Genomic DNA, 16,121 nt, shown 5'->3' with positions numbered 1-16,121 from the left:
GATATAATTTTTTATTATTTGTAAAATAAAATTTAACATTTTTCATTCATTCATTTCATCATTTAGACTGATTTCTGTTAAAAAAAAAAAGACAAATTACTCACATAAAAAAGGGACGTAATGTTTTATTGTTTGCAAGCAGGGGTTCGATGTATTCTAACAGGACAAAATTAGTTGAAGTTTGAATATCTATATAGCAAAGCAGCAGAAATAAATAAAACAAAATGGGAGCTTGTTAAAGCTCTAAACAAAAGCACAAAAAGGCACAAGTAGGAGGAAAAAAAGTGCCTTTAAAGTTAAACATTTCAGAAAGGCATACATTAAAGAAAAAATTAAAGACTTTGCTTCATACATGGATAAAGTTGCATTGTAAACAATAACTGGCAGACTTTAAGAAGGTTTTTTTCCTCCTGCCTGTAAAAACATTAAAATTACTATATATTTACTCAGGATTTGAGGTCATACTTGTCTTCCATCTTAATGATGGGGTTAACCTTCTAAATTTTATATCTGCTTGGCACATACATTATTGGCTAAACATCTTGATGGAAAACAACATTTTGATCTTGAATGACACATTTAAATAGTGCAGTTTTTTATAATTCGGTCATATGAACAGGATTCAGATATCCACTCCGATCAGAACCAGATTTCGTCTCAAGTTTAAAGCAGCATCAAATCAAGGACATTGCTTCTTTTTATGGATTAAAAAAAAAAAAGAAAAGACGTACTAGACAGTTAAACACTGATCCAAAGTCAGAGGTTGGCTGAATTTGACCTTGTATGAGTCCAGTAGTGTTGGGCTGATCTGGGGTCAGAGGTTAAGTGATGTTGGACGAGTGAGGATCAGAATATATGGAGCCCATGTGTGTTTTGGTTCAAAGGAGCAAGTTGAGGTCAGCCAGCAGAGCATCCACATCGGCAATTGGAGCTCTCCAGTAGTTAAAGGAGGAGAATTCGGAGAGCTCACCCTACAAGAGCAAAAATAGTTGTTCTGACAGAGCGAAAACCAATAAACCACAACACAGCTGAATAAACATTCATTTAAACCGTCGCTTAATGAACCCAAAGACTACACTTTAAATAGCACAAATGTGTCACCTTGTCATCCTCATTCCACAGCTGGGATGTCTTGTCTTTTGCTTTGCTGCTGCTGATGGGCTGACTGTCAGTCAACCCCAAGTCCTCCAGCTCGGACAGGTCAAGGGCTGGGATTGGCTGCCTCCAGAAGAGGAAGGAGTCATACTGACTGTTTGATTTCTCCATTATCTCGGCGTCTAAAATGAAAAAGAGAAATGCAGACATCAAGAACACAAATAGGAAGATGTACAGAAGACAAATGCTGGAAAAAGTGGAACTGCTCACAAATACATTTAACTTTCATTTTCAGTAGCTACATTTAAATCTGTTTTGCTAAATGCAACTACAATGTGCAAGATTTGTGCTATTATTTGCAGTTGTACAAATGCAGTAGCCATAACTGACAGAAGACATTTTCTGTATCTTTTTGCATATTTAGCCTTTTTAGTTCACTTTTATATCACAGTATTTTCACCAAATTCCATACAACTGCATTAAACCCTTTCAAAGCGCTTTAGCAGACACCAGTTTCTGAGTTCTGTGAGGCTGAAATGTGAGCTGACAATTAGTGGAGTGGGAGGGAATTTATCTAGGTCAGTTTTGAGGCTGCTGGTTATAATGGATGAGCTCATGGTTTGTTGCAGCCTCACAGAGTGGTGTGGTTCCGTATAACAGACCGGACCTGCAGGCTTGCATCCCTTATTTATGTAGGACTGACTCCCCCCTGACACTAAAACAGAAAGCAGGCCATCATGTCAGCAGACTGAAATAAACCTGCCACCAAAGCCCATTCATATTTCTGAACATTTTATTTTGGGCATGTTCTTATTCTGGGAAACGGATCCAGAAGCTTCTAATGATGACCACCAACATAAGGAAAAACGGTGTTTTGGATGGTGTCTAATGTCAAAAGGGTGGGTTTAGTATTTGTGTTGTAGCGATTGACTTTTGGTGTATCAGCCTGTCTGAGGCGTTGGCCGCAGCTCAGGCTCATAATAAAACCGACGACATCAGAAATATATAGGCTGCTTTAAGCTACATGACGATTTTTTTTGTTTTTTAAATAAAACACTTTATAAAGCTTTTATTGAAAGCACTTCATTTTTAATAAGCATGAACCTAATGTTATTTATTTATTTATTTATTTTAGCAGCCGGCTGCACCGTTAAAGAGAAAAATATTAAAAATCACAAAGAAACAGCGAAGGATGATGAAGCAGTTTTTAACCTGAATATTTATCCTACCTTTTTGTTTCCGGTGTGATAGTAAAAGTGAATTCTGTAATTATCCCTGTGGTTTAGGTGGTTGTTAAATTGCCGGTTGATCAGATGGTGTTTCTAATGTGCTGCTGCAGGTTAAGAAGCGCAACGATGCCGTCAATTTATCCTACTTGGGGTAAAACCAGTACTTCCGGTTACAGATTTCAAATTACATGTCGACTGATCTTCCTTGTTTTTGTTGAGACAACTTTGTTTTACAGTAATTTTCTTTAAACTCGCGCCAATTGTATTAAGTGATTAAAACTGGTTTATTTCAAAACTTCTAAATATCCACTTCATTTCACTCTCTACTCCTTTGGCTGAAAACTTCAGTTCCCCCCGAGTGATGGGGGACGCCACCCTGATTAAAGAGAATAATTTAGTTTTAGGTTGATCTTTTTATGAATGCAGCATTTAATATTGGGGCTACCTCTATAGATTATATGACTTTACACTGTTCTGAGTTATAATGCAGCAATCACCGAGAATCTATTCCCACCAAATGCCCATGTGAGTGATTATATTTGTCTTTCAAAACTATTTATATTTCATGGAAAAGATGGCAAGTAATAAAAACTTGTCAAGATCCACATGTACTAACTTTGCAAAACTAACCAAAACACAGAAAAAATATAGATAAAACCTGTGATTAGGCTCAAAACAAATTACTCATTAACATTTGATGATATCTTAATGCAATAGTGATTGAAGTCATACAATGCTGGATCTTGTATGAAAAAACAACTGTGGATTAAAAAACACAATTGACTATTTGTTGTTGAGAAGTTTCGTTAACTTTTATATTAAATGACTAAAATAGTTGCAATGATCAGCTTATTATTTGTCAAGATCAAGAACATTTAATAATAATAAAAAAAAGAAACTAAATAGACAAATACAAGGAAAAATACAAGTAAAACTATTAAAAAGGAAATCAAACACTGAGCAGCACTTAAAAATATAATTTAGCCCATATTACACTTTTTATGTGACTGAAAGTTTGATCAGAAGTTTAGTCTTTTGCTGATCAATTACACTGATATAGATCATATTTCAGATTTTTATTTTTTATGCTATTTATTTATTTATTTATTTTACAAAAGTAAATTCTGAGATATTTTGCGGTTTAAAAAAAAAAAAATTCAAATTCGGCACTTTATTTTGAAAGTGATAAAAATTTCCGGTTAATTTGCTCACTTAAGACACTTGATGATGACTTGCACTGACAGTCGTGTATCTCATGTGCTGTTTTAGATTTTAAAGAAAAACAAAACATATCCAATAAACGATAACATTATATATATATATATATATATATATATATATATATATATATATATATATATATATATATATATATATATATATATATATATATATATATATATATAAAAATTATTACATAAAAACACCTTTTAAATTAATTAAATACATGAAGTACATATAATGTCTGAAAATGAATGGAACCAGCTGCTTCTTCGAGATCAATCAACTGCAAAATTTTTATTATTGGTATTATTATTGTGACCATGAGTTTGTTGTCCTCCTTAGAAGTAAATGATCACTGACTGGAAAAGAAATAAGAAACACTCCTTATCCAGACTTTGGGCGACTGGGTCTTAAAGATAAAAGCAAAGTAAAAAATGAAAGTGAATCCAAGACACAAAAATGTTTTCTTTTAATAAAAAATCCTTTGAAAAAATCATCAAAAAAAACTTCACTGAGAACAGTGCACTTAGTTTGACCACATTATACCAGGAGAGCAGACGACCTGACTCAAACTGGGGAATCAGTCGCTCCAGGAGCGGAAGGACTGAGGATGATTCCTTGTCATTTTGGAAAATATGCCATCATGGAAGAAAAAAAAAAGGAATAACCTGGTCATTTAGCAAAAGTGTAATAACTCCAGATCACTGGAGATCACTCGCAGTGTCCCAACAGGCTTGCATGGTAGGCACTAGACATGATGCATTTTTTTTCACCCACCTCTCCTACCCTCATGCACCCATCCCATCAGTCCTATCTTTATGCTTCACAGCAAACCAAAGCTTTCTTACATAAGTGTACATATCTGTTTAGATCTACTCCCCAAGTTCCCTTCACATCGTGTTTGTGGAAATGCTTTTACTTTCATTATTAAACATAACAAAGAGTCCCCATGTTGCTTTTTTTTATTATTTAACCTAAGTTAAGATGTCTTAATTTTCTAATATCTTTCTTGAAGATGATGGCTCACTCCCCACTATCCTTCCAGTTTTTAACAACACACTGCACAGTCCTTGACCCAGTTTAGGTTCAGTACCTTCTTAGATTATTTCTTTGAATGATGCCAGCAGTTTGACCCCTTGAAAGAGATTGACATCTTTTCCACGACAAATGGTGTGTCTGGGAAGATACTCACTACATCAGTCAGGATTAAATAACATAATCATCCACACAGTAATTAATTATCCAATGGGAGGCTCAGGCCCAGATTAAAAGTGCACAGGCCCCTGGGCCCAGAGTGTTCCAGGGGGCCCCCTTCCCCACCACAACATTGTGAAAATTGTGAATGATACAATGTGAAACGACATTTCTAACATCTCTCAGCCAATGGTACCAATAGCAATACACTGGACATGGTGGTGTAACTATCTGGCTTTTATGTACATTTTGTTTCATGTCCAAACTGCTGGTGTTTGGCCTACGCTGGCCCAAAGTAGGCTTGGGCCCTCTGGGCCTGTGCCCATAATGCCCATTGGATAATCTGGCCATGGGAAGGCTCTTACCTATTTCCTCAATTTCTTTATTTATTTTTTGGATGGAGGACGATTAAATTGGTCGGTTTTTATAGAAGTGCCTTGAGATGACTTCATTGTGAATTAGTAATTTACAAATAAAGATGGATTAAACAGAATTAAATCACACAAAAATTATATATAAAAAAAAAAAACCCACTGAACACTGAATTAAATCTGGTGGTATAAAAGTATTTATAAAGACATTTCAAAGCAAAAAACAACACATCGTATTTTCATATGACACACAAAGAGAGCTTTTGTCTTTATGGTAGATTATCTTTCTGTGCCATGATGCTAAAAACTACCTGTAAAGCTGACCGTGTGATGTGGTTCTTCCACCGACAGGAGGTGCTATTTAGCCGAACACAAACAAAGAGGGTGGGGAAAAGAGAAAAAAAAAGTCTTTGGAAAGAAAAAAGGATGGATTTCCTGGTTGGAGCCACACCTCAGAGAGAGAGAGAGAGAGAGAGAGAGGCACTGACAGAGAGCTGCAGCTGGTTCATGATCTCAGTGTACAGTTTTTTAGCCGCCCTCACAGTCTGCTGTCCTTACGTCTCTGGTGAGTTTGCTGTCTTTTCCTTATTAAAACTGCTCTATGTGCAGGAGGATCTCATGTAGGATAACAGAAGAAACATTAAAATGCTTAAAAATGGGAGATGTCAGCTGGAGTAAACCAGCTGAATCACTTTCCTCCAAGTGCAGCTTGATCTGTAAATGATTGATCTACAGTGTTCAGGACTCAGCTCAGACATGTACAATGACAGGACATTACTGACTAATGATTAACTAAAAACATGGGGTCTTCTTAAATAGTTTTAGATGTCCCTGTGTTCATAAACTTTGACCACAAAGCAGCAGAAATGAACATACATGTAGGCGCAAATGAACAGAGGGGAGTTAAGGGACTTAAGGAGTGCATGTGAATGGCTTTAACCGGTGTTGCAGGTTACAGTGTTTCACTGATAAATGTGCAATCTAAGATCTGGTTGGTCTAGTTTAGCATAATGGAAAGAAACGGGGGGAGTTGGGCTGCAGTATATTGGACTTGTCAATTAAAGTACAATGAAAAAAAAACCCCACAAGCTTTATATAATGTTTGACATACATCATGTTACATAAAAGGTAAAATATAATAGTTTTCTTGCTTTTAAATAACTGAGTTTATCTAATGGAATCTGCATACGTGCTTCAGCTTAGCAAAAACACGATAAGAACGTCAATGCAGTGGGACTCGGTTATTTAGCTGTTTCTTTGTTGGGAAAAGTCCATTACAAAAAGTTTTGATTATCAGAGCAACAAAGCAGACCTGCAGCCTTGAGGTGAAAGGTCAGAGGTCATAGAGAGCAGAGACACACTCGGCTGTAGCTGTCAGGTTCAGGATGGACTCTGGGAATTGCTTCCGGAGAAGCCAAAAACAAGCTCTTCTCTGGCTGCTTTGCTGCTTGTGATGGAGTCAGTTCTTGTTTCTGGATCTGCAGGGTGAAAATCCAGATCTGGAGCCAAATTACAGGTCTGGAGTGAGTTTAGAGGACAGAGCTGCTGGCTGTGGCGAGTTGAAGGGGGAATACTGCAAATCTCAGTGTTTGAGAGATGTACTCAACTGTTAGGTTGTGTTCAAGGGGAGCTGGGAATTTTTTCATACTGGACTTTTGAGGCTTTAAAAGCAGCACGCGAGCAATGACATGTGTGGAAAGTTCATCTGTTTGCATGTGAAGACGTTGGGCAGCAGCTGTCGAAAGTGAGGCACCCGGCTGTGACTTCGACCCGGCTCGCAATAACACGGTTAATGTTGTTTACAGTGGCAGAGTATTTTCTTCATCTCAAAGTGTGTGTGTGTGTGTGTGTGCGTGTGTCACAGAAACACACTTAGTGAGATTCTTGTGAACTGGTCTGCTCGGGAGTAAAGGTTTGCAGAGCTCCAGAACAAGTTGCATGTTTGCAATTTCTCTGCTTTTTACTAGTTAAATGGAATCTGTGTAAATAGTTTCTTGCTGGTTGGTCCATTTTGTTTGTTTTTATTTAATAAGTTGAGGGGTTATATTGTCTTTATTTGTTAGTTTTTATTATTTTAATAATTTAGTTACATTTCAGTGTGCATTGGGATCTGTTTTTAGATGTCTTTATGTATTTTGTTTAAATCTGATCAAGTTTTTTTTTTTGTTATTTTAAGACTACTTTCATGTTACTGTTTCCCACGGTGACACTGACTCACCAGTTTGCAAGTGTAGCCATCATGGGCGGCAGCTTGGGACCAGCAGATACATGTCATCAGTCCTCACCTCTGTGAGAAATGAAGACGTCATACTTTAGAAACGTTAATCCAGTTAAATCACAGCAAATGCGTTCTAACACATGGGGGTTTTGGGACTGGGAATGTTTTACATGCTTTAAGATCTTTTCATTATTTCAGAAGCTACAGGGTCCAGGGTCGGCTCCAGAATCCAAGGTCTTGTGCAGTTTTGGAGTTATTCCCACAGACAGTTGAAGGAATAAGAGGTGATTCAGAGCAGTGCTTGGCTTGACAGGAGGCATGTTGCAGCTGGACTCTGACCTCAGTCACTGTTTGCATATGGATGGATGAATAACTGGCTTTTCTCTTATTTTTTAAATTTGGTTTGGTAATTAATTGAAACATGGTTCATCCTATTCCTGCATACATGCTACTGATGCAGTCAACTGGCACAAGTTTTTTGAGTTTGGTGTCTTCGTTGCTGAACTTGGAAACCTAAATTTCGTCAGTTTAAGGTGTGATTTTTATTTTCCGAGAAGAGAAAGCTGTTCGTTGTGTGAATACATAAGGGTCGACCGTTAACCCGTCAGAAAGATTTTCCTTTAAATGTCTGAATGAAAAGAGCTCATTGTGAAGCAGAGGGCTCTCTCTCTCTCTCTCTGCTGCAGCTAATCCTCTCTCTACCTGCTCTATTTCTCTTTCTCTACCTTTATGGATCTGCAGGGCCTTGTACTTGTAAATACACTCACCATAAACATAACAATGAAGGATTTCTTTGAAGTCCTGTTTTAGTTAGTTTATTAACTCTTTAAATTCTTGGTCTACCATTTGATAGAGGTAACTTTGCAGTCACTTTGATTAATTTCTTTAAAAAAATTGTGTAAATAAACCTTCCTGAGCCGTCTCTACCAATTGGTTTGGGTATGTAAAACCCAAACTAAGTGTTAGTTATACTGCTTTAAATTTAAAACATTTCTCTGTTGTTATATTATTATTAACTGACATCTCAACGATTTGCTAAAAACATTTATTCTGATTATTTTTGTCTAAAACAAGCGCAGAGAAACATTTTTATCTGACCTTTTTCCTAGTGTGAACATGAAAAGGTTAACTTAGTGGTGGTGAAAGTTTTATAAAAGGTTTTAACTTGGCAAAGTCTCAACTTCCTGTTAGTAACCAAGATTAGCTGCAGATTGTTTCGTCTCTGGGCTAACATTAAAAGGGTTTGTCAAATGGGAGAGTCCAAGGAGCTCAGAGTAAAGCCGGAAAACTTGATCACACGTTTACACAAGTCAAAGATGTATTCTATATGTAAAAGCAAAAGGTAACTCATTTTTAGCTGGGAGGAAACTGGTTTGAATGGTCAAGATTAGCCAGAGAAACCACCAATGCGCAGCTTTGACATGACCAGGAAGCTCCGTAAAGGTCAGTGCTACTGTCTTCCACAAACTGAACATGTTCCTGTTCAACTTAAGCTTGTAGGAAAGACACAAAGCTTCTCTAAGATCAGATGAGATAAAGATTGCGTGATCAGCCATAAAGAGCAGAGATAAGTATGAAGTGAGGCTTTTGGTTTTCAAGATATGGTGCCAAATCGTAAGCATGAGGCGGGGGCATCATGTTCAAGTGAATGGAACAGTCAGTATGTTTACATGATGTGAGATTAAATCAAGTTATTGTGTTAGTTCGACTACAACTAAATATTTAAATCAGGTTTAATCGTGTTAGCTCCTCTTGAAAAACTTAATAAATCGAAAAAGTCGAACAGACAACCTGACAATGCAGCTGGGAGTCAGGCTCTAGGAGGACACGTCACCACCTGTCCTATGAGAGTTGGGCTTTTCCCATGCAGGTATAATGAGACAAGTTCATCCATCCAATTATGTACCCTAAATGAGTTATAACCAAAGATTTAATTAACTGAGTGTGTGTAAATGTATGGAATGACGAGCAGAGTTAAGATAAAAAGGAGCAAGAATCTGACTTTAAAGTCGTCACGGCAACACATTCAATGTTGAGGTGATTTTATAGGACTTATCCTCCATTATGCATCATTGGTACAGACATATCAGGCCCAACAGTAACATTACCACAGATTTGTAGGTATTCTACATTGTGCATTAGTCTGTCCTTTTCAAGAAGTGAAAATCTTAACAACAAATCCTTCACTTTGGTGCACATGTATGTGCTATGTCCAGATAAAATGCTTCTTTCTAGTTTTCAGATTTTAACTGAGCTGCTGCGTTGTGGGCGGTGGATGATCGGGTGCTGGAGCTGATCAATAAGGGCACAGTAAAGGTTTTGGGGGACTAGCTTCTTTTTAACAGATATGTATGAACGTATGCAGACAAATAGTACTTCAGTACTAAATTTATTGGCATTGTTAAGCTTTTAGAGAAGCTTTTATGTAAACCATTATGAACATATGTTGACTGAGAAACAAAGGGAATTTAACTTCACTAGTTCTGCTTATACCATCAAGCCTATTCATAACTTGTCATTCAGTGACAGGTTAAGTTCTCTTTTTGTATCATTTTGATTCATGTTGGTTTGAAGAAAACCAGCAATGAGTTAAAACATTAATTCTGCCTCAGAAAAAAAAAATGGCTTAGACAAAATTGAATTGAGCTTTGTGCCATTGACAAGTTTAATTAGGTTTTTATTGACTTTTTTTTTTTTTTGCCTGCATGTTAACTTTTTTTTTTTTTTTTTTTTACTGTATACATAGTTATATCATACATTATAATCATGCCCAATTTGACATTACCTACATGACAAAATGAAACATAAGTATCAGGGGTATGAAAAATCTGATATTAAAACAAGTACAACAATAACACATATAATCAAAACAAGCAAGCACATGCACACACACACACACACACACTGACAAACATAAAAAAAGAAAGAAAGAGATAAAAAAAAAAAAAGATAATAAAAAAAAAAAACCCCTGAGAGGATTGTTTTGATATTGGTATATTTGATTTGCGGTTTTTATTGGCATTTTGATTTGTAATCCACTATCTGTGATGCCAGGAAATGTGCTGTTGTGTTGTTAGTTTCTTTAAGATCATTCGGCTCTGATTATAAAAACAGAAGTGTGTAGATGAGATTATAAAATAAATGAACTTGAACTGAAAGAAAGATCTTGTCAAATATTTAACAGTTGTACAAACGACACTGTAAATATCTCTGTAAATGGTTGAAGAAAATTGTACAACATGAATGTTTTTGGGAGCATCCGTACACCAGAATATTCAGTGACCATATTAACAGAACATCTTGCTGACTGCTTTATCACAAACACCCACACGAGCTGGTTTAGTCATTTCTGAAGTGCTGAAGGATTTTTCTGGACAGTCTTTGGAGGTTTAGTTTGCTGTAAAACAAAAACACGAAGTGAAGGAACACCCGATTGATGGGAGAGATCAGAGGTCAAACTGGTTGGAGCGAATGGAAAAGAAGAAGAAGAAAGAAAAAAAAAGAAACCAGGCAAACTCAGATAACCTCTGTGGAGCCATCAGGAAGGCAGCTCACAACACGTCTAACTTTGAGGCGGCTGATGCGATAATAACAGAAGAACATGACAGGTTGCTTTGCTTATGCTGACTGGAAAAAGGCAGCCTGGTTGGGTAAATCACGCTTTCTGCTGAGGCTGCAGATTATAGATCTGAATGAAAAGCAAAAATCCATGAGGAAAACTCTCCCATGTCAACATTTTATTGACATATAGCATGTTGTGATACCCAGCAGTCATGGTTTGAATGCTGCAGCCTATCTCGGTGTTGTCAATGTGACCGTGCACATTCTTAACAGACCATGGATTACATCTTCTAATGCCTGCCTAAATATATATATATTTAGTAAATACCGTGCCACAAAGCAAAACCCATTTCAAACTGGTGTCATCATCTTCACTGAAAGTTCAGGGAGTTCAGGGGATGTCAGCTGCAGACCTGAAACTCTGTGATGTGTTAGAACATGAGACTGCCCGTGTAAATTCACCACTTAGATATCTGCACAAGTACAGACATCATAAACTCTGAGAGAAACCAGAAGTTTCACTTTGTGTGAGTGTTGGTTTCCTATAAACAAGCAAAAGAATCAGAATAAACTGAATACTATTTGATTTCATGCTTGTGTTGTTCTCACTCTCGTATGTAAGTCACTTTGGATAAAAGCATCTGCAGAATGACCGTAGAAGAGAACAGAATAAACTTTATTGTCGTTGCACACGTGTAACAAAATTGATGCAGCAGCTCTCATGATAAAATAAATGAATAAGACGCAATAGAACACTAAAAACAAGCCCTACTAATAAGATAAGATAATGGTAAAATAGAATAAAATATTTTAAAAAAAGAGACAAACAATTAAAACTATAGATAAGATTTATTGCGTTATGGAAACAGAGTTCAGGGATGCGACAGCTCTGGGATAAAAACTGTTTTTCAGTCTGTTTGTTTCTGCTTTTATAGTCCAGAAGCGTCTACCTGAAGGCATCACTGTAAAAAGATGGCGACCAGGGTGGGAGGGATCTATCAGGACATGCTGGGCTCTCCAGAGGATCCTCATAGAGAGAAAAATCAGCAGGGAGAAAGCTGACACACGGTTGTGCTCGCCTAATTGCTGCACATGTTCAATTTCTTCCTAATTCAAATTAAATTAGAGATAATCCCTAAATATGTCAGAGGAATATTTTATTTTATTCCTCTTAAAAGAAAAATTTAATGAGACCAAAAACATGCAACCTGTAAAAGTCTTTAACCTTCCTCCTCAGTTCAGGCCCCGGACCCACTCTGTAAACGGCGAAGCCCTTGTGTTTTTTTCTTATCACAAGCTGCTGACGCTCCAAGATAAGCAGCAGCAGGAAGTAAGCGTCTGAGTTTAGAAAAGAGGAAGTTAACCAGAAACCAGAGAACAACAATTCAGCCTGTCTGTTACTTAAGAATTCAGTTTTCCTACGAGTTGTTTTTATTAGACGAGTTACTTAAATATAGTTGTGCGTCATCAACATATTGATTGCTTTTTTTGAATCCTTACCTTTTTGCTTTGAGTGTTTTACTGCAACAACATGGAAAAACAACAAACCAGTGTGTTTTGGACTGAAGACATGAGCAAGTGTCAAATAGAAAGTTAATGGAAACTGCCTCTTAAGATCAATCAGATCATATCTTTATTGATTAGATCACAAAATTGTAACTAAATGCTCATGTGCTGATACAGGAAATGAGACTTTCTTGATTTACCAACTTTGCAGTTATTGGTCATTTATTGCCATTTAGCGCATATAAAATACAATAAAAAGAAGAACCATCACAACTCAGTCTACACAAGTCAACTGCAGGTCAAATGCCGACTTCATTTAAGTTCATCATTAAGTTCAGTGGCGCTGCTGGATCGTTGTAAGACTGTCAGAGGTCAGACTGCTCAGCAGACGTGAGTAAATAAAGGTTTTTTTCTGCCTTCCTCTCAGCTGCGTGAAGTGTGATCATGTGACCTGCAGGCTGTCTGCCCTCACAGACAGGCCGCTGTTGTTGTTTCAGGGAGTTTCAGCCAATTCTGCCCTCAGGCTGATGAACGCTCAGCTGGTTTCGGATCAGGTGGTCGGTGGTGACGACGATGATGACACAGACAGGATGGTGATGATGTCTTTTCGTCTGGCAGGATATGTTTGATGTTGCAGGGCGTGATGCAGCAGCACCTTAACCATTTATGCGTCGGCGTTTCTAAAGTTTTTAAGCCATACTGCAAATGTGAAAAGATGTTGAATGTGAACCAGAGTGAAAGTTTAGTCATCTTAATCTGGCATAATGTGGCATCTCAGGCTGGTAGCTGATGGCAAACGATTCCCGGCAACCACGACTGACCGATGACGACCAATTCACACATCTGCCATCTAGCTGTGGAAAGTAGCAACATGTTTAAGCTCCTTATCCGGAGACATGGTTGGGTGCTTGTTGCAGTTTTGCTACTTTGGTGCTTACAGTGTTAACATGCATTATGAAAAAAGTCCCACAAGTGAAATTAAAGCAGCAAATTCTCTTATCAGACAACATAATAAAGTATTTTTAGTTCTTAACCCCTTCAGATCTTTATTTTAATCCACAAATTGTGACTCTGCTCACCTTCACCTCCTGATATCCTCAGACTGTACCACCTGCAGTCAACAAGGAGAGGTGTTGCAGGGCAGATATAATGACCTCATGGGACAAACATCTTGCGAGCAAACACACAAAAACATTCAGTCTGCAGGTCAGGAGGTTTAAATTAAGTTTGCATGTTGGCACTGATGCGCATTCATTTCTTCATTCGTCTCCTGCAGGCATTCTAACACCCGCTATATGTTTGCGTCGCTCTGAAATCTGGCACCTCGTAAGGATTTTTGTCCTTTTTCTGCCTTCTTCATCTGAACATCCCTCTTCTCCTTCTTTGTCTTTTCCTTTTTCTTCTTCTCCTCCTCACTGATCACGTTATGAGCTTCGGAAGTTGTTTACAGCTCTGCAGTAATGGCGAACTGCGGTGGGAGGAACAATGAAAACTAATTACACAGCAGAGGCCAAATGCTTGGCTTTAAAAATGTGATTTAAAAATGCCTCGTTATGTTTCTGCTTTGATTTGCACGCAAAGTTTTATGCATTTATGGAAAACCTGATCATTAATATCCTCTTCCATCCCAACCTTCTGTCAGCTCTGATTAAGTTCACGCTTGTGGAGTTTGATTGGGACAGGCATAAATCTCTGATAATATCCCGCAAAGATTGTGTTTGCTCACTGCAGCCTAATGATAAAGCTGTTCAATGATACATGCAGAAGAACTGGGACGACACGCAGCGTTTCAAACTAAAATGAGACCACCAAACAAAGACACTTTCTGTTCTTGTGCTGATCTCAGAGTTTCCAAAGATCTCAACTCTGTCAGGATGAATGTTTTAGAGAATTTGAAGATTAAACACAGATGTTTGGATTTTTATTTATTTATTTATTTATTTTTCCATGTGATAGCTTGTTCAGAAAAACACAGGTTCCAGTTTAAATGTAAGCTGTTGTTTTTTTTTTTACCAAACAGAAAAATAAATGCGGTGCTCATTAAAAGCCCGTTTGTGTTTTTGTCTCGGCGTGAACATTGTAACAAGAACTGGAACTACAGCTGCAGAACCAAATGTGAAATTGAAACTAGATGTTGGGAGCGGAGGGAAATCCCTGTTTTCTGGGTGTTTGAGCTTCAAACTGAAGTTTTCAGTTCATGCTCAGTTCATTTAATAAACTGTGAATTGTTTGATTCGCAAACAGGAAGTCCACCATCAGGTGAAGCATCTGGATGTCACAGCCTCAGGCTGAATTCCTTTCTGCTGATCTGTATGGATGTGAAGCATGAAGCTACATGTTTCTGGCCTCCACATTCTTTCCTTATCATCCGCTGAAATGTGTTGGAGGGACTCCAGACATTTCCCTCAGAATAGAAACACAGTTTAACCATTCAGCAGACACAGAATGCCTCCTGCCACCCAGTCAGGGCTGCAGCGGGATTCAGACTTCTTTATTTAACAGTCTGCAGACTTAGAGATGAAGAAAATTAGACAGAAAAATATCTGGAAATGCCTCCATGAGGCAGCTGCATGGTGGCGTGGTGGTTTAGCACTGTGGCCTCACAGCAGGAAGGTTGCTGGTTCGAGCTTCAGCTGCACGAAGGTTCAAACAGCAAACCTTTCTGTGTGGAGTTTGCATGTTCTCCCCATTTGTTTGGTAATTTTCTACTCTAAAATGTCCATATAAGTGAGTGTGAATGGTTGTTTGTGGCCCTGTGATGGATGTGATGTACCTGCCTCTTTCCCAATAAATTGCTGGGATAGACTCCAGCTCCCTCGCCCTCCTTAATTGGACAAACGTTCAAGAAATGACAGACCTCCATGAGGCATTTTAAGCACTATTATGACCTCATATTAAACTTGTTCTTGCACAAAGGCTCAAATTTAATACCTTCAGGTACAGATTTGATTGTCAGCTGCAATGCATTCACGCACATGCGTCATTTTTGTCCATTTCACAAGAAACCTATTCAATGATACCAATTTCCAGCCTTGGTGTGTGATGCCTGCAGGTGGAAATTTCCCAGTGTTGTTCTGGGAGTAATAAAGGTCTCATTATTGTGTTCCCAAGTGCACTTCAATGCTTATTTACAATTCATCAAGGAACCTGACTCACGCAAACCAGAAAATGTCAACAAGGGGATGAAAACAAAATTAGATGTGCCTGTGGTTTTTTTTTGGCCATTTTGTCTGCTGAGAAAATGTGGATTACACTTTTTCTTTTTTTAACCATCATTTTTCAAGCAATGTTCTACTTTCAAATCTTTCTTTGATCAGAAAAAATGACCAGTGGTTTGGTGATACTTACATGTCAAAGGTATTTATTATTAAATTTAAAAGAAGTTAAATAAGACTGAAGCAGTGACTGCAGAGTAGAGTTCAATATAGGGCAAAATAAATATAACAATAAATCTCCATTAGGGCAGGAAAACTGGCAAACTGGGCAAAATAAGAAACAGAGGAGCTATTCATGTTCACAAGCCAGACTTCATTCTCTGTTTTTATTGCTGTAATCAGTCATTAGTCTGCATAATATCTCACCTGAGAGGTCAAAGGGTGTGTGTGTGTGTGTGTGTGTGTGTGTGTGTGTGTGTGTGTGTGCACGTGTGTGTGTGAGTATGTGTGCAGGTGTGTCTGAAAACCCCAGAAATTGAACTGGAGTTTTGTGTCTGATCAGCTAAAG

General features: G+C 37.8%; 2 protein-coding genes across 2 annotated transcripts in view; one reads left to right on the top strand and one right to left on the bottom strand.

Moving 5' to 3' along the window:
* Positions 1-117: 117 nt before the first annotated feature.
* Positions 118-2,461, bottom strand: mllt11 (MLLT11 transcription factor 7 cofactor). Its single transcript, XM_079258883.1, has 3 exons — positions 2,325-2,461; positions 1,102-1,277; positions 118-971 (listed from the first exon to the last, which is right to left on the bottom strand). Exons 2-3 carry the CDS (start codon positions 1,264-1,266, stop codon positions 879-881), a joined length of 258 nt encoding a protein of 85 aa, XP_079115009.1. The 5' UTR covers positions 1,267-1,277; positions 2,325-2,461; the 3' UTR covers positions 118-878.
* A 3,183-nt stretch (positions 2,462-5,644) lies between these two features.
* cdc42se1 (CDC42 small effector 1) overlaps positions 5,645-16,121 on the top strand; it is a 26,435-nt gene continuing 15,958 nt past the window's right edge. The window contains exon 1 of the mRNA XM_079258886.1: positions 5,645-5,678. The gene's annotated coding sequence lies outside the window, so the exon portion shown is untranslated. The remainder of the gene's footprint in view (positions 5,679-16,121) is intronic.

The sequence above is a fragment of the Telmatherina bonti genome, assembly GCF_933228915.1.
Source record: "Telmatherina bonti genome assembly, chromosome: 19".
Lineage (NCBI taxonomy): Eukaryota > Metazoa > Chordata > Actinopteri > Atheriniformes > Telmatherinidae > Telmatherina > Telmatherina bonti.
The sequence above is the reverse complement of the archived record's forward strand: the minus strand, read 5'-3'. Positions and strand labels throughout refer to the sequence as shown.

Coding starts and splice junctions, on each gene's coding strand:
- mllt11 (XM_079258883.1), bottom strand. CDS start 1,266: ATGGAGAAATCAAACAGTCAGTATGACTCCTTCCTCTTCTGGAGGCAG. Junction 972..1,101: donor TGTGGAATGAGGATGACAAG/GTGACACATTTG, acceptor TTGCTCTTGTAG/GGTGAGCTCTCCGAATTCTC.